At 40.1% G+C, this 26,751-nt stretch overlaps 2 protein-coding genes across 2 annotated transcripts in view; one reads left to right on the top strand and one right to left on the bottom strand.

Moving 5' to 3' along the window:
- Window positions 1-26,751, top strand: part of dysc (dyschronic) — a 550,335-nt gene that overhangs the window by 350,682 nt on the left and 172,902 nt on the right. The window lies entirely within an intron of this gene.
- On the bottom strand, window positions 13,346-15,287 carry LOC135699339 (pickpocket protein 28-like). The gene is made up of 3 exons (XM_065219585.1): window positions 14,911-15,287; window positions 13,854-14,849; window positions 13,346-13,795 (listed from the first exon to the last, which is right to left on the bottom strand). The coding sequence occupies exons 1-3, from the start codon at window positions 15,285-15,287 to the stop codon at window positions 13,510-13,512; spliced, it is 1,659 nt and encodes a 552-aa protein (XP_065075657.1). The 3' UTR covers window positions 13,346-13,509.

The raw sequence follows: 26,751 nt of genomic DNA, 5'->3' as shown, positions 1-26,751 counted from the left end.
GTTATATCACTGACAAACAGACACAACACATTGAACATTTATCATTGTAAACCCTGCCGCTATCTGTCGTATACACTATGATGAGCAATACACTCAACAGATGCCTGTAGTGTGTAAACGTCAAACGCTAGGGAATTGATTATGTGCACCACAAGTGGCGGTACTACTAACTAAGAAACATTTAAATTTACCGTTAAAAATGATTTCGATTAACGTTTTAAGAGTGTTATGTCTACTTATCTGTGATCATACCTTCACTATTGCAACTTCGGGTAGTGTGCGAAATGTGCCACGACCAAATTGGCACAACGACGCCTTATACGCTCTCTGATCGAAGCGTAGGGAGATTTATCTGTAATGATACATATTTTTTCTCAAAATGTTGATACAGATTATTAGTGTGGAATATATGTTTAACTCTGGATTGTAATTATTAATATCCATAAGCAGGCTTGCAATTGCTCATTACAGCTAAAATGCTATTTTTCGTAATTATGAAACAATGAGATACTATAATGATAATTTTTATTTGTAAGATGCAAGAAGTGGTGGTAAAGTTTGTGTACGACATATAAAATTTATCAATTTTGCTTTCAGAAGGTCACAACTAGCGATTTTATGATCGCTGATTGCTCGCTCATCGCGTTGCTCATCGTTACAGCTAAACGCTAGTTGTGACCTTCTGATAGCAAAATTGACAAATTTTATATGTCATATACAATCTTTACCACCTCTTCTTGCATCTTACAAATAAAAATTATCATTATAGTATCTCATTGTTTCATAATAACGAAAAATAGCATTTTAGCTGTAATGAGCAATTGCAAGCCTGTCCATAAGTAATCCTTTCTTTCTTTTGAGTAGGTACGAGCACCTAACCAAATACCAATTGTTTACTTCGTTAATTTTGAACGGACTTCTGATGCTCAGATGTTTTGATTTCTGATTGCTCGTTAGAAGAGATGTTAGTTGTTCATTATTAATGTTTAATTAACAATATCACATAGTGACAGGTACTACACAGATAAACATTCTGAATTTTAAAAGTAATGTAAACATTCATTCACGTAAACTTGTATAATTTTACGCAACTGAGTAACTTGTAAACAATGTTGTTTACAACAATGGGATTTTGTATACATTTGTATACAATATTTGCTACATTACATGAAATGTCTCAGAACTTTACATGATAAAGACTGGAACGCGCAAAAAATGGTCGACAACAAAATCGGTTCTTTCAGTGAAAATTCATATCACAGAAATCTTCTTATTTTTCTTTTGGTAGTTCAATTCATATATTTAAAGGAAAAAAATGTTCGTTTATTCTTTTGGTTTGCAAATCCGAACTGCCGTGCCTTCCGCTTAACCCCTTCCATTAAATTGTGCACAGTGGTCTCATCGATCTTATTCGCCGCCGAACGCCGGTTAGATTTAAACTGCTGCTCGTTTTCCATGGATTTATTAGTTTTTTTTTAGATTCTGTTTGACCAAGGCCCAATACCGTTCGAAAGGACGGATTTCTGGGCTGTTCTATTGTACCTCTCGATTGCCTTTTACCACATAACATATGTGGAGCTCGATCATCAAAAATCGACCCCATTTCAGTGATTTCAAGTGGTATAGAAGGACATCGATCCATCAAATTGATTATACCAGCTGTAAAATGAGAGGGGATCAAGGAGCTTGTCAATTCTTTTGAATGATTCTACCGTGGTTAATAATTCTATGGGTTCTTAGCACTCCTGAACTCATGTCTTACTATTTCCTTAACCATTTATGTGCTTTATTTAAAATTATATAGCTAACTTTAACAAATGAATCACCTTGATTCACACAGCAAAACTGTGGTAAACTTAGAAGAAACATGTATGTAACATTTCCTTCTTTGGACACTTTCTATTTTTTGGAACCAATTGCATCAAGCTTTGATTTCATTAGGAGGAAAAACATGACCGCGTATATTTGGAATTAAGTGCTTATATTTTGAAGTCCAGAGAGAAGCAGCAATCAATTGAAAATTTCCTCAAAAACCTTAACACAAAGAACTACTCCAATTACTTTTTAACAAAAAAAAAAAAAACAGGGTAAGGTTGATCCTTGTTTATTGAAAAGGCAAAACAGGAGTTACACACAATCATAACAAATTTTTTTCGATCACTATGGCTAAGGTCCCAGGGTGGGACTCCTAGCTAGTTGTATCAAAGTTAAGCTCTATTTACTAACGAAAATAATCGTTAATATGCATCAACTCGATATTTCATGATGTAATCATAAGTTAACTCACTAAAAGCACAGTTAACAATATTTCAACATACCACAGACAAAATGATAGTTTTACACCTATTCAACGTAATCCTCAATTCTTCGAATTGTTTGCATTAAATTATATTCAATTAACATAGTTTCCGTCATGAATACAATGCAAACCAATAAGATGAAGAAATAATGCATCTGTAAATAGGCAATATTACGGAATAACAACGCTCTTGATTGGCTTCTGACCGACTTGAAAACACCTACTAGTTAAAAAATCTTTTGAAAAGCCGCCAAGCTCGGCAAGTCGAAAAAAAAATGCCCACACGTCAAACTCCGTCAAGCATTTAAACAGCTGACGAACACCATCTAATTACGCATAAGCGTGTCTAATTCGCCTCTTCGGTTACGCTGCAACTCCTTACTCTAATGATTAAAATCCCATAAATAAACATCAGTCTGTGTGTGAAACTTGGTGAACATTTCCCAACCCTTTCACTCCTATGAAAATCCCATATGATTCTGTCAATCTTTGCGTGAATAAACGGCGGCTTGCTGGAGGAATGAAGAGATAGGACAAAGTCCGCTAGATTTCATGCACAGATTGCTTATGGGATTTTACCAGGAGTAAAGAGTTGGAGAGTCGCCGTCAACGCCAATGCTTACTTTCGTAAGGGCCAATGCTGCAAACGTAAACAATTACTTTTTGTGTGAACTCCTTCAAGAAAACCAACACCATGATCGTGTAGAGTCATCCTATCCGATAAAATTAGTGACTTACATGGATTGACTTTGACCTACGAGACATTTACGAAAGAAGCCATCATTTATGTTTTCGACATTGGTCTTTATGAATGCTCAGTGTCGATATAACGAAAATTTTATTTTGACAGATCGATGTCCAACTATGCCAGTTATACCGCTGAGGCAAAACAAAAAAGGGGTCAGATTTGAGTCAGCTTTTTGCATGAAGTTCCACATCAGAGATGCCAGATCTACGGGGTTTTCAAATTTTTGCGGAAATACGGATCCGTAGGCAAAATTTACGGAATTCGGTACAGTTTCTACGGAGTTCTCTTCAGTATACGACTCCCTTCAGAATCAAATTTTACAATTTAGAGTATAATCTGATTCTGAAGGGAAAGAAGCATAAAGAAAAATACAATTCTGCAACTTGTCAACCGTTTTAACGGCGCCGGTGGTGTAGTGGTAAGCGTGATTACCTCTCACCCCAGCAGGCCTGGGTTCAATTCCAGTCGGCGCCGCTGGGATGTTCTGAGGCATAACATCTCTGATCACGCCTTCCTTCGGATGGGAAGTAAAGCCGTTGGTCCCCGGTTCATGAGTTGATGGGTCGATAGGTAGGGTCCAGGTGTGGGAGCTGCCTTCCTGGCACGTCGGTAGTTTTGGTGCTCAGCACGGAAAACAAGAACGACGGAAAAAACAAATAAAAAAAAAAAAAACTTGTCAACCGTTTTCTTCCTCACTTATTCGCTTTTTGATAGAATTGGCGTTGACGGCGACTCTGTAGCTATTCCCTCCTATGAAATATCCCGTAAGAAAACGTTAGACTGTGCATGAAACATGGCGGCTTTCATACTGTCTCTTCACTCCGCCGAAAGTTCCCATAATATACTGTCAATCTTTACTTGGAGAAAAATTTTCCACGGTGCCGTGTGAAGGCGAATAAAAGTCGTCACCGTAGTCGAAACATTTTCTATGATAATCGACTGCCTTTGCTTCCGACACTTGCAAAATAAGCTATCATAGTACAGTCCCAAACTAAAATATCATATGACAGGCTCTGTCATACGACACTGTCGCCGAAGGCCGCCACCAATGTATGTATTTTAATTTTTCTCATCATAAGAGCTGCTGATGTTGTGCTTGTGTGAATTCTGAAAATAGCAAGCAACGATGTCCTAGTAATAACATTTCTGATCAAAAAATGGTTTAATTAACACCAAATTGAGGAATTAGAACAAAATCACAAATGTCATATGATAGTTATTTAATAATGTTCGTTTTTGCTCGAATGTTGTTCTACCGTTTGCGTTGTGTAAGAGAGACGACGCTCTCTTCCCCGTCAGCTCGACGATGATCAGACCTTCAACGTGTTCATCAAAAAGAACGTAATTCATAAGTCGTCGTACTTGTCCGGCTTTATAAAGGAAACTACGGTTAAAGCGTGGCTTTCTTATTAGAGTACGACACCACTGCACCGCCACTACGGGATCACAGTTGATCAGATCGCCATAGATGGTCTTGAAACCCTTACAGTGGATCTTCAATTTGAGCTGTAAACCATTGCCATGGATAATGAGACAGAATTGCTGCTTGGGCAACAGGAAACGCTCCTTTGGAATGAGGACAAATGCCTGGAGATCGCTCCCACGCAAAACAGGGTTCCTCTGTCATTAATATATGATGAGCACGGCGAAGAGATAGCTTTTCCTGTCATATGTTTCGGCCATCAAGCCAGGGGTTCGGGTGACATATTTCATGATGGCATCCAGTGAAACTCGTCGTCAAGATAGGCGTGTGGCCAAACCACAACATTTGTTGAATATGACAATGACAGTTCTTCGCCTTAGAGTGTCCGAAGGCTTGCAATTCACTTTTAAGTGCACTGGGACCGCAAACATTACACGTGTCAGCCTTAAGGACCGCCTTATTCATGGAGAAGTGCATTGAGCGAAATCTATCATTCCTCAATTCAATACCGAATTCAGTACAGTATTGGCAACAAAGGAAGATAAATTTATTCACCATGATGCGACAATTGGGAAAGCCTACAATGTTCCTCACACTCAGTGCAAATGATAGGAAGTGGTCCCATTTGTTGAATCTCCTACATCGATTGTCAGAAGGACACAATGGCAATGACTTAACAGATCCTATCCAGACTGCACTACAAAGAGCAACTCTGGTCAATGATGATCCAGTCACGTGCTGTGTGTACTTCAACAAGCTGGTTGACACGATTGAATTTCAGCACCGTGGAAGTCCTCACGCGCACATCTTGTTATGGCTGAACAAGGATCCCCGGGAAGCAATCAGTGAAAGTATGCCAAAAACTACAGGTGCAACAGAATCATGGTATTCATGCCTGTAGTACCATCGACCCTTTTCAGGGCCACGAAGATTTTCCAAAAGAGTTAAATTTCTGAACATGTCCCAACTACAATTCATATCAAATGGTTCCTTTCAGGGCAATCTCATAGTCATGCTAAAGAGTTTAAACTGAGAGAACCCCGATCAAATTCCTATTCCTACACAAAACACAAGTTCTGCTGCAGTTAACAAATAACATTTATTATATAAGACCACGTAGTCCGACGTCACCATTGCTTACAACCCCAGAGGGCTGTCCCTAGTAGTTTTTCAAAAGCTCTTTCATCGATTTATCATTCGTCGTAAAATATCACCTTAGAATTGATCACTTTAGATGCTCAAGCTTTGAACCCACCACGGCATGCTTTTAGCGCTACTGTATATGGACGATCATATGTAAAATACTGTGGTAGCCACAGCATAGTTCTGTCAAAACCTCACCATTTTCATTGATCCATTAAAAAAAAAAAAAAAAAAAAATGTGATGATCTAGCCTACGGCTAAAAATCACAAAAATAAAGAAAAAAAAAAAAAAAAAAAAAAAAAAAATTAAAAAAAATCACCATCGACTAAAAAAATCCGTAGAAATCCATAGATTTGAATAAGTCTACGGAATTGCATGAAAAAAAAACTGACATCTCTGTTCCACATATGTAATGTGCTTTTACCCATAGTGACATCTCTCCAAGTCCGAGATTGCCAGCGACGTCCCGGATGGAGAGGTTAGGATTCCGCTTATATTTCAACGCTACCTTCTTCGTCGTCGCTTCCACGTCCAGATTACGATTGCCGTCGCTTCCAGACTTCCTGACGGTTGACAGACGCTCTCCGAACACTTTTAAAACGTTTGTCACGGTTGATTTGGCCACATCCAGCAATTTTGCCAACTTGGCATGTGAGAACGTCGGATTCTCTTGCTGCGCGAGCAAAATTTTGACAGGCTGTTCCTCTTGCTTGGACGTCATTTTGAAAACTGGAGAGCAAACGGTGAAAACTCATCATAGCAACCATTGTAGTATAAATTGTATGCGCGTTCCAGATTAGGCAAGATTCTAAACTATGAACAAACTATTTATGAACTTCAAATGAACTCAAAGTATATTTACGACGTTTCGCAATAACATCATACAATAGAATTTATACAGATTATTTTACAGATTTTTGTCAGGCAGAAACAGATTGAAAAGACTTTTTACGGTGAAAATACAGATTGAAAATGGAAATAATGTGGCGTCGTCTTCGTATTGATGCGATGCGTGCTGTTCCACTCATACGTCGTGGCCGACGCTTATACGACGTCCGTTGCTCGAAAACAAATGACGAAGAAAACTAGTAGTAGTAAAATTATGTTTATTTCGGTTGATTATGATAGTACATTGATTTAACATTTAAATTGATTAGCTGATCTTGTTCTGGGTCCTTTGGAGTTTGAGATGATGACATTTGGCGCAACTCTCCCAGATTGACATACCGTACTCGATTAAGGGAAGGATGATTTGTTTGTAGACAGGCAGATCATATTAAATATTCACCGACGGAACAAGTCTGGGACATTTAGAGTGTGGAACGATGATGACCTGGGCAGGCATGGAAAATCATTTGCATTCATTTCATACATTCATTTACATTCATTTTCCTCTAACTTTTTTCATCAGCAGCATTCCGCAAAATGATGTACAGAGCTTTTGTTATTAACTACAAGTTTTGCTCATAACTCAAATCTGTATCTCTTATGCATCATGAACTAGAGCGGGCAGAACTTGTTACTGTTTTTCAGTGAATGTAAAATACATTCACTAAAAAAACGGTAGTGTATTCTGTTCGCTCTGTTTCGTCCTACATAAGAGATACCGATTTGACTTGTTAAATAAAGTTGTAGCTAATAACAAAACCTACAATCATTTTGCGGAATGCTGTTGAAGAAAAAAGTAAGAGGCTAATTAATGTAAATTAATGCAAGTGATTTTCCATGCATGGGCCTGGGTCTTTGCCGCGTTGATACGGATCTTCCAGCTGTTGAAATATTCAGACAGGACGTCCAGGCCTCTCTGAAGTTTGGCAGTCAGAGCTCCGATGACCCTAACCTTGTAGACGATGGATGTGTCATCTGCGAACAGAGACATCGATCCACCATCAGTAAGAGCCGGCATATCGGAGGTGAACAGGTTGAATAGAATGGGGCCAAGGATGCTTCCTTGTGGAACCCCAGCACCGATGTTGAAAGCATCCGATGTGATGCCATTCAGAGATACTCGGAGATAGATAGTTGTTAATTATCTTCATTAGGAAGATTGGAAGACCGTAGTGCTGCAATTTGAACACCAGGCCATCATGCTAGACATTGTCGAACGGTTTTTCAACGTCCAACAACGCCATGGCAGATGTTTTCGAAACAGACTTGTTCCGTCTGAGAATGTTTGTTACTCGAATCAGCTGGTGGACGGTCGAACGACCTTTCCGAAAACCAAACTGTTCCTCGAGTAACAAGTTGTTTTCTTCGGCAGATGTTAGGAGCCGGTGGTACACTGCTCTTTCGAACAGTTTTGATAACCCTACGAGAAGGCTGATTGGTCGATAACTTGAAGGAAAGGACGGATCCTTCCCTGGTTTCGAGATGGGTATGACTTAAGCTGACTTCCAGCACGAGGGGAAGTAGCCAAGTCGGATGCACAGATTAAAAATCAGTCAAGTGTTTGAGTTCCAGATTCAGGATTTTGTCGAAAGCTGGGGCCTTAATGTTTTTAGATGATTTGATATAGGTCAAAAGTTCTTCAGCCGTAATCTCGGATTCCTCGGAAAAATATTGGGAATCTGATTGCGTTTTCAGCAACCTCAGCTTCGTGAGGGCTGATGATGTTTTGTCCGAGATTATGGGAGCTGACGAAGTGTTGACCTATCGCGGCAGCCTTCTCTTCAGCAGTTATCAGATGAACCACTGGGACGCCGTAACGATCCAGTGGGGTCAGTGGTGGAATGAGTCTTGGCTTATTTTTAAGAATATTGGTTAGCTTCCAAAAGGGCTTTGCACAATCTGGAAGAGAGCGGATCCTGTTAGCTTGGTAAGTCCTGGTTTCTGAGGTCCACCATCCTGGCTTGGATGGTTTTTGTTAGGCGATTACAGTGGGTCTTAAGGACCGGCAGACCAGAGCGTTGGTACTGCCTTCGGATGGTGTTACTTTGGTAATTCTATCAAGGTTCAGAGTATTGCTCACCTGTCTGGATACTGGCACGTGTTGTTCCTTGCCCGGGATATCACCTCCTCGATGGAAAGCAGACACCGGTCAACGTCTTCAGGCGTCTCCGGAAGGACACCGTAGTCTACAGTGGAGTCGACACAGTGTTGGAACTGATCCCAGCTGACACGATGGTAGTTGCGTCGGGAAGCTTGTAATCGGTTGACGGATGAGCCCCCTTCGGCCACCACCGGATAGTGGTCCGAACTCAGCTCCTGGCAGTGATGTGCTTGAACGCGTTCATACTTTGTTCAGAATCTATAAACCGAACCGAAAGATGTCTGGTGCACACCCTCCGTTCGTTTCTCGTGTTGGGAACGTAACCGAACTATGCGTTGAACGAGTGCAAACCAAGGGGGGGAGGTGGCTGTCAAATACGAACAATCTTCGCCTACCTCGCATAACTGGTTCCAAACGTAAACAAGCCATAAGAAACCTACAGGGTTTGTTTACGTTTGGAACCAGTTTCATACAAGATGATCAGTAGGCTGATTTGACAGCACATCCCCCCCCAGGTGCAAACGGACCGAGCGAATGGGCGAAACGATCACTTCGTGTGTACGTAGAAAACGCTTCGTGTAGCCAAAACTTACGAACGGTGCATGCAACTTTTCGAACAGGGTACGTAGATGTTAGATATTTTCGCAATCATTCTCATCTCCAGAGTCGACTCTAGTGCTGTGATTATTTATTGTGTCCTCTTCTATTTCTAATATTCGCCCTTATTCTCGTTTTCGTTCGAATCGTATTTTCCATACAAAACAAACAAATACGGTTCTATCGAAAATTTGAATAAGGACGATTGCCTGTACCGTCTTCATGAGGGAAACTGCCTTCGCGTGATTCGCCCCGTTATCTGTGGTGACAGAGTACAGTTTCTCAATTTCTAGACGAATCGTGACAAAAGTTTGAATACTTCGTCACGAATGTTTTCCGCAGTTTGAGCTACCTTCATATCAATTAAACCGAGAGTCATTACCACCACTGATCTTTTTTTTTTTCATGTACAGTGTGTTCGCACCTAGGATGATTTGGTTCTTGGAACCTTTTAGCTACCTCTCCTATTCTTCCGCGAATATTCTTCTGGGTAACGGGATTCGCCTTGAGAACTCCTTCGATTTTTGTCATAATGTCGTAAATCCCTGGTATTTCGACTAACAATGGAAGTTCACCTTCTGTCACCATTTTGATGCAGGAGGTCATGTAGAAGTTGTAGTCAATGTGCATACCAACTCTCGGCATATTTTTTTTCGCGCAGGCATGAATCCTCCGCTTCATCATCGGGGTCCAAACCACCCATCAAATTCTGAAATATTTTCCCGGTGCAGGTCTTTGATATGCCTTTTAAGATTGCTTTTTGATGTAGTTTTCAACATCCTGCTGCATAATTTACGTTTCGCTTTTGGCGTTCCTAAGCTTTCGAACTGGTTTAAAATCTTGCTGACTTCTTCCTCTGTCAATTTCTGTTTAGGCAAAGACGTATTCCTTCAACATCCTTATACATGTAATATTCACATCATGCTAAAATTGTTTTAGATCTTAAACAGTTCTATAAGTTTAAATTTTTTTGTGCAGCCTACATCAACGCCGTTCGAAAAGTTGCACGCACCGTTCATAAGTTTTGACAATGGAAAAACCTACACGAAGCGTTTTCTACGTAGACACGAAGCGTTCGTTTCTCCCATTTGCTCGGTCCGTTTGCACTCGTTCAACACATAGTTCGGTTACGTTCGCAACACGAGAACCGAATGGAGGGTGTGCAACTGTCATTTTTTGGTTCGGTTTATAGGTGCTGAACGAAGAGGTAGTGCATCACAACCGAACGCAGGGTGCTCGTTCGTTGCTCGCTTTCGTTCCAGGTGACATCACTGGCTCCTGGTGGGTCATAGGTTGCGAGATGTTGCTGACGAATATTTTGATGATGGAGTGCACGCAGGACCGACTCAGCCGGGTGGGAATGTCCGGCGTCAGGATGGTGTGGTGAGCCTTTTGCAGGTCGTCATTCAGGATGGTGCCGTTTTGATTCCGCCTTTGGTTGCCCCAAGCTTGATGTTTGGCGTTCTGGTCGCCAGCGATGATGAATTTTCTACGGTGTCGTGTTATCTTGACAATATCCCTCCGCAGGTCTGCCGCGAATCCATTCCTGGCGTTTGCTTGTTTTTGGACAGTAGGTCGCAATGATGGTGACGGGCCGACGGGTGTGGAGGCTTCCACTCCCAATGCTTCAACCATTTTCAGCTGGAAACTGGGTAGCAGCCGGCAGCAGATGTTGTTCCTGGTAGCAATGGCCACTCCACCACCTCGAGAGCTTGTCCGATCCAGCCTCACGATCTGGAATCCAGGAATAAATACGTTCATTTCCGGTTTCAGGTGAGTTTCGGTGATGTCGAAGTCAACGAACATCTTTAATTTTGGTCTTGAGCGAGCAAGCGTTCCAGTTTGCGATTTTGATGAGCTCACGGTCCATAACCGAGCATGAAGATAGCCACAGCTTGGAGCTGGTCGGATTTGTTCTTGATGGTGTTGGCAATGTCGTGCATTTTGAGTTCATTAGTTCTGGTGCGGTGAACCAAGAACCATCGTTGATTTCGGGCCGCGGTAGGGACGGTCCATTCTGACGCCAGCTGCGGCTGTGGAGCAGCAGTCGTCTGTTGACATGAATTGGCAGGGCTCCAGCAGTTTGAGCTTGAGCAGCAGCCAATCGTTGACTGAGTGGCAGTACTGGAATCGGTCGTCGTGGAACCGGTGGGTAGTTCTGATCATTCATTTCCGGCACCTTCTTGCGGCCGGGCTGGTTTCAAGTCAATGCATCCTTCCGGATCTCGATGTACTCGGCGCGCTTCGAGCAGGCCTTGCTTGTAGCTTTGTGAGAAGCACCGCAGTTGGCGCAAATGGGATCGGCTTCATCGAGTCTATCGCAGGCATCGGTTTTTTGTTGTTTGCCACACTTGATGCAGCGGCTGACCGTATGGCAATCCGTCATTCCATGCCCGAACAGCAGGCAGTTCGAGCTTTGGGTGATTCCACGGCTGACCGGCTTGTACCGCTTCCACTTCACCACTATGTTGCACAGGACGCGAAGACTCTAGAGGTCCATCAAAGTTGTTGAGTTCTTCTCAAGGTGAACCAGGTATAGCTGGTCACGGTACTTGATGGCCTTGTTGTGATTTTGGACCGGTTTCAGTCCATTAGCCAACAGCTCTTCCAAGAGGACGCCTGTGTCCATGTCGTATAGTCCTCGCAGAACACCCTTGAACGGCTTAACAGCCTCGATGTCGTGGGAGAAGTACTCTACCGCCTTGTAATATTTCAATGCCGGAACCATCAGTTTGTATCCTTCCGTGTACAGCTGGATGGTGCACCGGACGCCCTGCGTGATGTAGAAGTTTATTTTTCCCGCAGTCTGGGAGGGAAGCCCTTGACGTAGAAGGGCGGCATTATGTCCTTATTCGGCGGTCCTGTTGTTTCAGTCACCGGCTTTGCACCGTCTTTCAGAACGGAGAACCGATTGTTGTCAAGCAGCTTCTTCGCAGCTGTCGCACTATCACTGTTGTCTTCAGGCCTAGACCGTTTCCCGGGATTGGTGGCACTCGGTTTTTTACCCATGGCTGGGTCAGCGAGAGCGTCTCTATTCAACGCGAGAATAAACGGAACAACGCAATCGAAGAGAGCGAGAGAAAAACGTCGACTGTACTGCTCAACAGTCTGGCAGCGAATGTTGACGAAGAAAACGATTTGGCAAGCGTTTTTATTATCGCTGCTATTCTCCTCCCTTCCTTTTATTATTCAAATGGTGAGCGATCAACCGAGCATTGAGCTTGCTCATGTGAGCATGTGCAATGTGTCGTTTGTTCGATTCGTGCTCTATTGTTGCGTCCGTGTTTGGGATTTTTCGTTATATGTCTGAATTTTAATTTTTTTTAATGTGAACCTTAGTATAGAAATTAAAGACGTAGTCCTAAGTCAAAAATCATCCGTATCCTCTTGCACGAAAAAAAAAATCCTGTTTGCATCCTCAACACACGGGGCTGGTTTATAGACTTGCACCTTTCACCAAATCCTCCGCCCTTTCCCCAGACAAAAATCCTTCTTCACGCGAAACCACCAAGCCAACATGTCCGCCAAAAAACTCTCTGTGACTCTGAGACTCAGACACATGCCTCCAAACACACTTTTTTTTTACAGAGGTGCGAATGTATGTTGCATTATTTTCTTTCTTTTAATCACCATCCATTTTTAATACGTAATGGAGCCACCGCGCCATTGTCGTGACTTTTCCACAATATTTTTTTTTGCTATACTGGGAAACTGGTAAATACTGTTACTTTGATAAACCCCACAAAATGGGTATTTTTGCAATGGGGCTGTTGCATTTTCTCCCAAATCTATAATCTTAAACTTTACGTATGAAGTTACAAACACTTTGGTTGAATTAATCATTATTAATTAAGTATTTTGGACACGATAATGGCAGAATTTGCCAGGATTTGACGCTAACACGTGAGGATATTTTTATTCATATGTCTATTTCTTGTCAATAATACAATAGATCAAAACACCCAGAAAATCAACCTTACTATTTTCACTTTTGTTAGAATAATTATGAAATCAATATCGTCTTTCAGATTGTGGTCGTCATCTACAAAGTTTTTTTATTATTATATATTAGCGAGAGATTGTAAGCAATGAAATCACATAAAATGTTTGGTTCAAGTATCATGCCATAATTTTCCGACATTACTGTAATCTTTAATCTTCCGGTCATGTTAAAAAAAATCTTTTTATATTATTCTATCTTCACTCATACCTTTAGCAGTAGTGGCTAAGTTTTGAGCAGTCCGTTTTCAACACAGACAATATTGTCAATCCAAAGCCATAATTCCACCCTAATATCACTATCTCCCGGCTAATCTCGTTTAACAGTCATCGAAAGTAGACTTATTCCCGGCACATCGTCGTACTTAAGGTTCTTCGCATCCATTGACATCTGCTTCTGCTTTCTCCACAGCGAAAATGGTCTCACCGTGCAAAAATAGCACAACTCTACCAAACTTAACAAACTGACACCCATGCACAGACCCAAAAGACCACCACAATTGGCCAGAAAATCCGTCAATCCGTACAACTCGCTCCGTTTCGATGTCATAAACTGAGCTTCCTTGAAGTAGATCCCCAGACGTGCCACGTGCAATCTGAAATCAAGAACATTTCTTGCCAACCTTCATCTTCAACAATCGAATCAAAACCTACCCAGTCGTATTCTCCAACGGCACCTTGAGGGCTTGAATCCACTTAAGCCAATCGAAATCGGTTTGCGTGATCTCGGCATCGTATTGCATCGAGGTACACGCTGGCAGGCAGTTGCACTCCGCGCGAAAATGTTCCCTCTGATCGTGGTGCTTGACAACGTCCATCTCCAGCAGTTCATTCTCAGCTTCCACCAGGCATTTCATCCGGTTGGTTTCGCAAACCTTGGTCTCATTCGATCGGAGCATGGAAAACTTCACGCACCCACAGCGCTGCAAGGTGTAGTTGGTCAGACACTCCAGCTCGCAGTTGTCCTGGGTGTAGACTTGGAAGAACTGTAGGTATCGCTCGCTGTTGAAGAAGCACTGACGCCGGTCTGAAGTGTAACTGCGTAGGCCCGAGGTTGTAGTGACCATCTGTGGTTTCACTGCGATGTTCACTTCCTGATCCATGGGAACGTGGACGAATTTCTGCGAAACTTGTGGATAATCGGCTGGTGAATGTAGCAGGGCTTTGAATGCTTGGACCGGTCCACGGCAGAGATAGTCCATGTCTTCGTTGTTGGAGAGTAGCAACAGCGAAATGCCAGCTGAGTAGCCAGGTCCAAGGGTTCGATAAGGATACGAATTGAGAGACGCTTCCGAGGAGTATCCCTTTTCGAGAGTCCAATGAGAAGCTTTATGTGTGCCAGACAGGTAAGGATCTGTCGATTGAATGGATTCGGTGCGCAGTAGTTCTTCAGCAGATAGAAGGTTGAAACTGGTGCAGATTCCCTCTTCTGTCATGGTGTGAGTGAAGATGTCACGACAAAATTTCACTTCGCTGCGAATGACGCAATATTCCATCATTTCGTACATTGGTAGCGACATGTTGCGGACAAGACTGGCGTAGCTTAGATTGCTGATTTTATTCGGAAGGCTGTCTACCTCGCTGAGAAGAACCATGTAGTAAAATGTGGTTCGCTCGCAGAGCTGCATCATAGCCAGCAGGTTGTCCGTCCTGAAATCATAAATTCAGTTTGAACATTAACAGCACGTTTCAAATGAATGTCCCTTCATACCTGTTGAAATTCTCCTGCTCTTCAGGGTCCATGTTGGTAAAGTCGTTGAAGTCCTGGGAAAAGTTAAGCATTCCACTTTTAACCTTGGTCTGTGGACAGATCGTCACCGCCGGAAACGGAATCTGCCACACCGGTGTGGATTTCTCGTTGAAACTAACAATCACCGGAGTCTGATCCCACTTCTGGTAGGTTTTGTGAATCAACATCGCACAACTTCCCACCGACAGGACAAACACCACAACCCACCAGAACTTTTCGCACACCGAACGCTCCCGACAGCCAAAGTAGCGCACTCCATGCACCGAACTGTTGCTGCAGTACTCCAGAAACAAATCTTTCGCCCCATCGGAGGCCAGCTGCACTCGGGAACGTTCCATTTTTCTCGACGTCGAAATCGCTACTGCCATTCGAAAGCTTTTCACGATTGTGGAATTAGAATTTCCGTCGCACCTTGGCGCTTCGCCGTAGGCACGTTCCTATGAATATGCAACAGGTGCGTATCCGTTGCCTGTTGATAGCCTCACACGGGAATGGCGTGAAACACGAACTTCCGGGTCCCTGGAGGGAAAGTTTTCCGTGTTTCCCCACAAGGAATGCGGTCGCACTGTCGAGAAGAAGGTCAGTTTCGTATGTTGGATGGAGAGCTATGCAAATGGCACAGTGTTTCCAATTAAAAGTACATTTCCACATAGGAGTCGTTTTTGCTTGATTTATTTACAACCTAGAGAACGCTGGAACAAAGAGCTTCTTATGGGAATTGTGTGAAAGATTCTGTGATAAATGCTTGATTCGTTTGTTAACAGTCATAGAAAGTAATCATCAGTTTGCAAACATACCGCAGTTCTCACGCACTTGCTCGGCTCTGACTCGTGACATCATGAGTGACGACATGCAGTTACAAAGTAGCTGTGGAATTGTTTTCCTAGTTTTTTCCAGGCTTAGGATTTTCACGATGTTCTCACAAGGCTGCAGAAGTTCCCCTTGACATTATTACGATGTCCTATAATTATTTTATGCTGTGTTCTTTTTTTAGAGATAGAACATGTTAGAAGTGAACCGTTACGAGCGAAAGTGGCAATTTTAATCAATTTTCATGTTCTTTAATAAACGGCATCAGAATGCAAGGTTCGACTTGAAAAAAAGTAATTTGGCATTTTAAACACATGTTATGAACAATTACATTGTTGGTAGGAGAACTGCGGGTAAGCCCGACCCCTTAAGGGGTTAGGCCCAGGGATGTAAACCGTTGACGTTTTTTAGTACACTCGCTTCGTTGTCGTGCGCGAAAGTCTGTTTGTATTCGTACTCGCATGCTCTACCGTCGCCTCTCTTATACAACACAAACGGTAAAACAACATTCGAGCAAAAAGAAAATTTTCAAATAACTATCATATCTTCATTCCTTTATTTAACGTCGGTCTCTGTTCCGCAATTTAGTGACAATCACCGACGGACATCGATTGCCATCCGTTGACGGCAATCGAATGTGCAGGAAGGCAGCTTCCACACCTGCGAAGGATATCGCACCCATTCAAACACACATGGGTCGGGCCCGAAGGAAGACGCGACCAGAGATTTTTATGCCTCAGGTGGCACCAAGGAGGTGGCACCTCTATCTCTACTAATAACAAGTAGTCGTAGCGAACATAGGCGCGGGCCCACGCTCTGGCTTGGATTGATATGTGATCACGTTTTTATGCTGGCTACGAAAAGAAGGCGGCGTGTCAGGCTCTTGGAAATAACTGTCATATGACATGTGTGATTTCGTTATGAAACCATTTGAAATCTTTATTAAAAGTACATTAAAAGCCATTTGACTTCAATACTTGTGCCATTTGCCTTTGACGCTTGCTAAATTCATTGTTCAAAAATTAATCTACCAAAAATCCTCATCAATTTCTTCGTCATTAAAAAATGATCGAAACTCATATTGTATAAAATTTTAGGAGACAGATAAAATTTAATGTGAAATGTGCTTCGGAAGATCTCAAAAAATATGTCCGCCTTTGGAAAACGTTGATTTGACTAATTATTTTTAATTTAGGAAACCAAATATAGTTATTTGTTATGTTAATCATTGCTCCCAGCCGAGACAATTTGATGATTTTTGTAATCTCTATTACTGCTTATTGATGAATTGATGAGAATAAAGTTGTTTTAAAGGAAAAACACGAAGATTGTGAAAACAAATGGAGTAATAACAATTGCCATTGCCAGCATAAACATTAATTTTCCACACAAAAAAAAATCTATATTTTAAATATCGCGTACAGTCTCCCTTCATTTATTTTTGAGCTAAAGTTGGCATAAACAACAAAATCGTTTGCAAGCTTGCATACAATATTGCTAATTAACGCGAAATCAAGCGTTAATTTGATGTGCGCTATATTTCACAAAAAATTAAATAAATTTTTCAAACGGTGCATTGTGAAAAAGCTGTTTTGCTTTCATAAAATCACTAACGAACACAAAACATTTTAATTCGGCTTTTATGAAGATAATTGGCAGATTGAATTGATTTTCTCTGAAACCAGCTTCCTATTCCCAACCGGTGGAATAAAATGATTTTAAATTGGCTCACTACTTGACTAGCCTATTGGCCCCAAGCAAATCGATTAACGTACCCCATTCTAGTCGACATTCTAGTACTACACTATGTTTGTTTTGATTTGCTATGAAAGTTTGACAGATAAAATGATGGGTTCGTGGATTTTCCTATGTTTCGAGGGGTGTATCGATTAGCTTGGGACCGAAGAGAGTACCAGAGCTGAGCCAAAATATTGAGCACGTTTCTTCGGGACCTTCTATTCTTAGAGTTGCCTCTAGGGTATTCCGTTTAGTTTTATGACGGTATTCATGGTGGGAAAGTTGCCTGGAAAAAGTTAAACATCAAAATTTGTTTATCTTTCGACAGTTTTGTTGTGCGATCAAACATTCTTGATAAGGGCAATTCCAAAAACTATTGGAAGTAGTTAATCAGTAACAGGTGGAAGCTAAATCGTTCTCGAAAAGTTTTCCTTCTTCCGGATGGTGCGATGATGTTTATGTGTGCTTGCTTGGAATTTTTGGAACAGTTAACCCTTTCGTCGAATGAAATCGTTGCTATGGTTCGCAAGGCAGCCAATTTCCAGATGACGGACAGCTTCTTCTCAATCGGCTGCTCTGTTGTTGTTGACCGGTTTTGTCGGAGCTGAGGGGCCTCCCAGGTAGTTCTGTAATTGAATTCCTTTTCTCTTCCGTCGACAGCATTGCTAAAATTATTACTGGACTATCCTTGTGATTCTGCATTTGAAAGGCCCACTCGATTATGTTTTTCTCTGTCCCTAGGCAGATCCATCTTTTTAGTTTTGTTTGTAAACAGTGGAAGGTTTTGTGATACACTTCATTGACACCAAAACGCATCAATATATGCTTTTTGATCCCGTTTGAACCAGAACGGTTTTATAATTGCTATTATTATGATAAAACACCTCAATGGAGTATTTGGTCGTGACATTAATGAAATAAATGCCGAACAGGTTTATGATTGATTTACTGAACAGTTTTATAAAGAGATAGAGTGCTGCATTAAATTCATTTTTAAAACTAGACTCATTCTGATTTTCTCGTTAGACTTTAAAGGGTTTTTAAAACAGCATAAAGCTGAACTACTAATGAAACATGTTTTGCACTATGAAATACTGTATTTATACTAAAAATATTGCTTATTGCCGTTATTAAACCACAATAAATCAGAGTGAAAACCAAAGGACTGTTAAATTGTTACTTGGGAAAATTAAAACGTTAATTTCGCTGTATTTTCTTTCCAAAACACTTCACTGAATGTATTTAAACGATTCCTTCGTCAGCTTCAATTTGATTACATTTTTACGACTGAGCAAACCTGTTAGGCCAGGTTTTTCTTCAAACGAGATATACGCACTACAAAATACGGCTGATTTCAAGTTGCCGATAATAGAACAACTGGTTAACACGCAGTTAAAATGGAAAGGTTGTCGAAGTAAAAGAGGACAGAAGATCAAGCAGCAGGTAAATGTAAACAAACAAAGACGTCATATGTGTGCCTGACGCTTAGAAAAATGTAAATAGAAGCGCGCACGCTGCTCAGATTGACGAGAATACGTAAATTCCCCTATCTGAGTTTTATCTTTATCTCTAAAAGTTTTTTATGTAATTAACAATTATATTTGATATTTTTGCTTGAAAATCAAACCACTTCTTTCAAACGTAAATGAATATCACATGTTTCACTCTTACTGCTAATTTAAAAGATATAACGCTTTAAGCGCTTTATATCTATGGATCGAACATTAAGGACGTGATTTTGATGCATGTTTTCAATTATGGCCTACGAACTTTTTTTGATAACTTTGTTTTGGTATTGGTGAAACCATTCGCGTTGACGACGACTCTGCTGCTGTTCACTTCTATGGGAAAACCCCATAAGCAAATGCCGAGTTTCGTGAAACATATCGGATCGAGCATGAGCATGATTGATCGCCCGTAGATGCAACTCCGTTTTTGCCAGATCAGCTGTAATTACACAGAGAACCAATAGACGTTGCTTGGGACTAGCATTCATTCTCAATCAGTGTTCGGAAAATCACTCTCAAATCTCATTCATTGAGTCTCCCTGCGAGAATAAACTCGCGTGCGAATGTGGCAAGCAAAATTCATGCTTGAAATTTTCATGCATATTCACGCACTCACACTCACAACGCCGAAAAATCATTCCAGCTTTAAACTCATAAAAACCACTCAAACCTCAATTGATAGCATGCTTTTGCATGTTATATTAGTTTTCCAACCACTCATGCACAACCAAGGGTAACAAAAAATAAAATCACCGACGTATAAAGAAATGAAATTGTGAACCTGAAAACTCAGCGGTGATTTTTGCGACGTTGAATTTTGGCAGGCAAAACTCATAGGCGCATAAACTCATGCATGAGTTTTGAGTTTTTGAATTTTTCCGAACACCGGAACTGGTTATCTAAAATTAGGCAATACCAGCGCCGGCCACGCCCGAATGCTGGTCAAGAAAGGACTGGATAGGAATATGTTGGCGTAATACTTGCTTTAATAAAATTATAAAAATCCTTTGCACTTCCACGAGACATCATTGGGATGTTCGATAAAAGGGTTGGGATTGCAGAAGGATTCGTCTTGGTAAAATATATGCTGAATTGATGTCCTAACGATTTAATAGCGCGATGGAGCTTGGGTTTGAAACCACGATCTTCTGCTCAGTAAGCAAAATCGATCACAATTAGGCCACCGTGCTCCTTATAACACAAAATAATTACGCTCAAGTTTCCGTTCAATTTGTTGTTATTATTTTTAGATCCCGGCGACGACCTTACCGACGATGACAACAATTGCTCTCGAGAAGAATTTTGTATGGATTTCCGATCAACACGTCTTTCCTAAAACTCAAATATTACTTCTTTTACGTACCCGTCCTTTTAACTGAAATTTATTACGATTTAAAGTGTAAGGTGCTTGGGTTTCTTACCTACGATCTTCTGCTCAGTAAGCAAAACTGCCGCTCTAAAGCCATCGTGCCTCTTACATCACAACAAGCTACGACCGACAATCATTCAATATCGGTTACAAGATGCTATAACAATGAAATGAAATCCTCGAAAACAGTTAACTATGGCTTCCGAACTGGATCAGGCTTACGTCACATTTGTCTAAATATATGTTTTACTTTTCCAAATCGTTCCACTGATTTCTATTATTAACGATTGTCTACAATAGATGCCTGGATAGATCAACTCAGTAATGTAACGAGGCTTGGGGTTTAACCCATGATCTTTTACTCAATAAGCAAAAACGGTTGCTCTATAGCCACTACATAGCTCTTACATTACCACAATATACGACCGACTTAAGAGAAAGCTTTTCAAATGAACCAACGCCTCCGAAAGCAACCTACAATGTCTTCCAAACTGGATCACGCATACACCCTTTCCAAAATTCATGGTTTAAACTATTCAACTTTTGATTATTAACTGAACTTTATACTCTCGGAACCCAACAGCGGTGGATTCTGTTGTGGGAGAGCTTGAGATTAAACCCAAGATATTCTGCTCACTTAGCAAAGACGATCCCTCCAGGATCATCGAGCATTTGAAAACCATAACACTCCACGACAAAATATGATTAAGTTTTCGCTTGGTATGTAATGAACAACAGAAAAACGCGATAATTCATATAGTTTCAGTGGTTGATGGTTAATTTTTAATATACGAATAGTACTGCCTACGATGACTACTAAAAAGAAACTGGACACTGCACACAAAACCAATATAGTGCGCTCACCGGTCCACAATAACACAACCAGAAAAAAAAACTCCGATCACAATCAAATTAACACACGCCAGATACGGAGCTAATACCAAATATGACCGATGCGATCGGCATGCTTTAAAAATCATTTCAAGGAGAAACTAAAGGAAAATAATTCTGCTGAGAATTTGATGAAAAAAATAGAAAAGAGTTCCAAGTGAATTAAGAAAACTCATTTTGAACTGCTCAAATGATGTGAATCATTACGATAAGTTTTCCAAGGAATCGAACTCTGCGTACAGTTTGAAAGAATACTCTGGAAAATAGCATGGGAATTTTAAGAAGAATTCTAATGGAATTTTCAGAAAGTATCAAAGGTTATGCTGAACTGAATTCCAATGCAATTCTCAATACAATTCTTGGATTATTTTAAGGGTGTACGGTGAATATTCTGAGAAATGTTTTAAAGAAATAAACTTAAGCAAATGCCTGGGAGAATTATTAGGGATAAGAAGTGCATGGTGGAGTTTTCTAGGGAGAAACCTTAGATTTATTTTTTAATAGGCCGCACATAGAGCTTTCTAGAGCTTCAAGTTTTTCTCGCGGGTGGACCACCTCCCCTTCACACTACGCTTTGCCCACCTTTGGCTTTTGGCTTGATGATAACGTGCCCTAACGGAAAAGGCTATTTATTTCAGGATAATTATAATTACTACACAAATCATCTTAGGATACAGTTCTGAAACATGGTAACAACTGTTGAATTGCGATATCTTTAACAAGTCACATATGAATTAAGAATTTCTCTGGAGAGAATTCCAAAAAAAATATAATTTAGGAGCTTTAGCTCCTTTTCTATTGACTAATTGATTAAGACTAAAATACAATGCAGCTAAAGCTAAAAGGTTCGTTATAAGTTTAGTATGGCTGCTCTTGGGAACTGTGGCTCATGCTAACTTATGCAGTAATACAATAAATTGAAATAAGTTCATGTTTAAAATATTACATTTTGACAGCCGTCGAACGCCGCCGCCACCGATAAAACGCAACGGCTTAATGCAGCTACGCTGCCGCCGCCGATGACTTGCGCACATGTCTATTTTTGTGATACAAATGTATGCTATTTTTATCTACCCACAAATAGTACACAGGAAAAATTTGAATTTTACTGAAATATATGAGAAAAAATCATCGAACTTTTTAAACGGCCCATATACAGAATGCTCATTGTATCGAAAAATACCCTATGAAAAATTTGAGCTCAATCGAACATGATTAAGTGGAGCCGCAAAGCGGTTTAAAAATTGAACTCATTAATTTGAAAAATAACCCTAGGTAGGGATAGTAAAATTTTGGAAAACTTTTCTTTTTTTTTTGCTACATGTCTTAAAAATTCATTAATCTTCGAGCTCTACACAGTTGAAAACGTAATGTAAATTTATGTCCCTATGATGCACTACCACTCCAAAATACCGAGTACGTATTACAGGTACCTATTGTCGGATTTTTATCATTGGGCCGTGTAATAAACGTCCTACTTTACAAAATCCAATATTTGGGCAGCGAAAGGTTGAACGCGAAAAATTTCTTGTTGGGGGTTAAAAATGCGTTAAAAATGGGGTAGGTGCTGCTACTGTACCTTTCGACCATTGACAGTAATTGATGGTATGCTCCCATCCCTCTCCAAAGGGGGAGTTTGGTAAAGAGAGATGAAAAAACCGATTTGTACCTTCCTTAAAAGTTGTCCTAGCTCGCTATTCTAATATCTATATTCAATCTTCACACTGCCGTACTCTAACGGAACTATCAACTCTATGCTTTCATCTACTCCATCTATCGTATAAAAAATTACCACTACAGTCTGTTTTTTGAAATTAGCATCTTCAACTATGTATGTAAATCGTTGACTTCACGTAGAAGTAATACTAAAACATATAGTCAAAGTTTATCATTTATGTTAATTACCAGTGTGACATGCTCTCATCATCCAAACTTTCTTTTTTTTCTCCCACTGACTGTGTCGTGGTGCAAAAAGATATAGGGTAGAGAAATACTTCGGCCTAAGCGCCCATTTTGGGCCTATCAAGCAGAAAACATCAAATAAATCCATGTTTCCGGCGTTCACAGGTAGATTATGCGTTTGGTACGATACTTTAGTTAATAAGCTACCGAACGAAGTCAATGAGAACGCGTGATATGAACGTTTGCACCCAAAATTCCCAAAAACAAAAGAAGCGCTCCGACCGAATCAATTTTCATCTTCATCTGATAGGCCGAAGTGAACTCATTGGCGTTTCAATGGCGTTTCAATGCGTTAGGCCGAGTTTAGAATCCGTAAGCCGAGTTTGGCGTCAAGAAGCAGTGTTATACTTCTAACAATATCTCAACGATTTGTTTATCTTTATCAAATCTTACGGTATGTACGGAAAGGTAAATAAATTTGGAAGCCATCAGTAACAATAACATTCCGTTTGGTGCTAAACTACGATAGATTAAGAAAGACTAACTGCGGGTTGTGCTCAATAGGCCGGAAATGAGGTAGTTAACCCTACATAGTGTGATAGTCTGGTGCGGTGTCAACGGCATGCGCGTAAACAGCAAGAAGTGCAAAGTAATATCCTTCACTCGCTGCAACAACGTTATTCACCATCAATATTACATGGGGCCGGATTCTCTAGAACGTGCAAATTCTATTTGTGATCTACATCAAAACAGCGTACCTGCTAAAGCATATACTGTGCTTGGTTTTTTTCGTCATCATGCTTCTGGTTTCACCGATATTTATTGTCTCAAGACACTATTCTGCTCGCTGGTTCGCAGTTTTTTAGAATATGCTTCCCCGGCTTGGTCTCGCATATCCTTGCGGTTGAAAGGATTCAGGAAATTTGTGTAAGGTTTGCCTTGCGTCAGCTTCTCTGGAATGATCCAATCAATCTTCTAAGTTATACCGACCGATGCAAGCTGGTTGATTTGCAATATTTTTTTGTTGTGTTCGTCTCTGCAGGCATGCCCAAGGAACATTTTTACATTGAAAAAAAAAACAAACAAAAATGGCCTAAATGAACATTTTAAAAGACATTTCTTATAAATGGCACTTTAGAGTGTCATTCATAGGCATATATCGTTACTTTCACACAATTGAGTTTTCTATCATTATTCTGACTTTGCTTTTAAACCAAGAACAAACAATCTATCTACCAAAATGAGAACCTTACTTAACAGTCCCCAACGTTGAGTTTATTTTAACTTAATTTTTGGTACTTTTTCCTTACCAATGTATGGTGTTTACATTGCGCCATTTGACAGGTATGCTTTTTACTTCGTCAATTCATATTGATATTTTGTTTAGTGAGGCATCTTCAAATTGAGTCGGCAGTCCATGTTTTGTGATTTTAGAGGTGATTTCAGTGGAAATTTCATGCATTTGCGAGTTCAAATTCTTCAACCTTGAATTTTAAGTGTTACAGGGACATTATGCCACCAGTCAGAACATTGAACATTGGTTCACGCAGTCGCAATGCATGACGATTGGTGGTTCGCCGTGCCATTTATATGTGGCATGTTCACGTGTTGGAAAGCCTTCATCTTGGTTTATTTATGCGCCGGATAACAAATTGAAGAATGTAGTCTACCATAATGCATTTAATTGACCTGATAAATGATTCCATAAGCCGCTTAACATTCCGTGTAAATAAATGTTATTGAATTCAATCCAATTCGAAAAGTATTCCATTCAATTAATAATTGAAGTAAGAGTAGTATCATATAAATCAATCGTGAATATTCCGTTCAAAGAGATTATTTTAGGGTGGAATCGTGAATGCTTGAAATTGTTTAAAACAAAAATCAAATTTTTGGCGGGGCCAAGTTCGACGGGTCAGCTAGTTATCCATATAATCACTTCTAAACGATTAGCATTTAGAAAAAATTTCAAAATGTTGTGGCTCCTACAATTATGCAAAGCAAAATGATAAAACATTCTTAGAATCCGTAATTTATTAAAAGTTTCAATACTCGTATAATTATGATATGTTGATGTTGCGATGTTGCGCGTTTGTTTGCATGAAATGGATTTTAATATTCTACAATTTGGTGAACGTTCAATACTCAAAGATTTCTTATTTTATCGAAGACATTCCCGATTCCTCCTCTCATCTCATCTTTTTATCTTTAACAACTTACAAAACTATGTTTGAAAACTTAGTCTGGGTAGAGATCTTCCATTTTATTCGATAATAGTTTTTCAATAATTATCATTATAATTAACTTGAACATTTGTTAGAAACGCTTTATTTTAGATTTAAGGTCTAGGAATTAGATAAAAAAAAATTGGCACTTCTGATTGTTTTTAAACAATCCTGGAATAAAGTGTAAAACAAAAGTCACAAAAATCGACAGTTTTATTTTGTTTTCTACACAATTGTGATGATTTAAAAAAATATATATTCATACAGCCATTCCATAGCAAAACGTTATAGTGGTTATCAGAATTTTGAAACAATTGGTAGATTTGCTCTTTATGGAAAAATATTAAACCCGTATTTTTTTTATTTACTTATTAGGGTGACCATTTCCATGTAAAGGTGGTCAAAAAAATGTTTTTTTTTCTTTTTTTTTTTCAAACATGATTTTTTTTTTAATTATAACTTTTGAACCACTGGGCTGATTTGAATGGTCGAAATATTTAATGAAAGGTTATTAAAGATACTTTTCAGAAATTTTTTTTTAAAAATTTGAGTTTTGTATAGAAGAACTTTGATTGTATTTGTTTTTTTTTTATGATTTTCATGGTTTGTAGACAATGGGTGTAACACGTTTTTGTATTTTTCTTTGAAAATTTAGGCTTTTCTACACAACATATTAAAAAAATCAGCGATTTTTTTTTTCGTTCATGAGTTACGATTTTTGAAATTATCATACCTACTTTTTCTAGATACATGATATCTTAAAAAAAACATATTTTGCGGCTGAATTAGGGAGGGGGTAGTTGCATCCCCTGCTTTCTCGCTACGCCTATGATTTAAGTGATAACAGACGCGAAATATAGCTCAATCAAACGTACTTTTCGTCGAGCAATGAGCTTTTCAGTCTCGGGGCACTTTATATTACATGACATGTTTGTTTACGTCTCATATTTTATGTCAAAGATGGATTCCGTCACGTGTAAACTTAGTTATTTCTAAGTATGCAGTCTTCCTTCTTACCATATGCCATTGCTCGAACTTGCACGAGCTCTGTTCCCACTTGTTTGGCTGGTTTTTCTCCAGTAGGGGTAAGAGAGGCATAGTGAACAGGTGTGCATCCCGTGCACCACCTTGGACTTCCGGCCGTTCGGAACAAATTGGTTGGTGGTAGGATCAATATCATAATGATATTGAACCTACACCAGTTGATTTTTTTCATGCAGCTGGAGATCCAGAGCCAAAGTGCGGGATGCTCACTATGCCTCACCTGTTCACTATGCCCCTCCTTCCCCTATGTGCTTCTCAAATGAACAGTATTCCTCAAATGGCCTTAGTTCCGGAGTATTGGCCGGATTCATCTCAT

The sequence above is a fragment of the Ochlerotatus camptorhynchus genome, unplaced genomic scaffold (assembly GCF_037179485.1).
Source record: "Ochlerotatus camptorhynchus isolate MF236.1 unplaced genomic scaffold, CSIRO-AGI_Acam_v1.1 ptg000107l, whole genome shotgun sequence".
Lineage (NCBI taxonomy): Eukaryota > Metazoa > Arthropoda > Insecta > Diptera > Culicidae > Ochlerotatus > Ochlerotatus camptorhynchus.
Note: the sequence above shows the minus strand (reverse complement) of the source record. Positions and strands in the feature narration are given on the sequence as shown.

Bases quoted from the DNA above. Each gene is read 5' to 3' on its own strand.
- LOC135699339 (XM_065219585.1), bottom strand. From the start codon at position 15,287: ATGGAACGTTCCCGAGTGCAGCTGGCCTCCGATGGGGCGAAAGATTTG. The intron at 14,850-14,910 runs GTATGAAGGGAC...TTATGATTTCAG, and splicing joins GAGCAGGAGAATTTCAACAG to GACGGACAACCTGCTGGCTA. The intron at 13,796-13,853 runs GTAGGTTTTGAT...TCTTGATTTCAG, and splicing joins CCGTTGGAGAATACGACTGG to ATTGCACGTGGCACGTCTGG.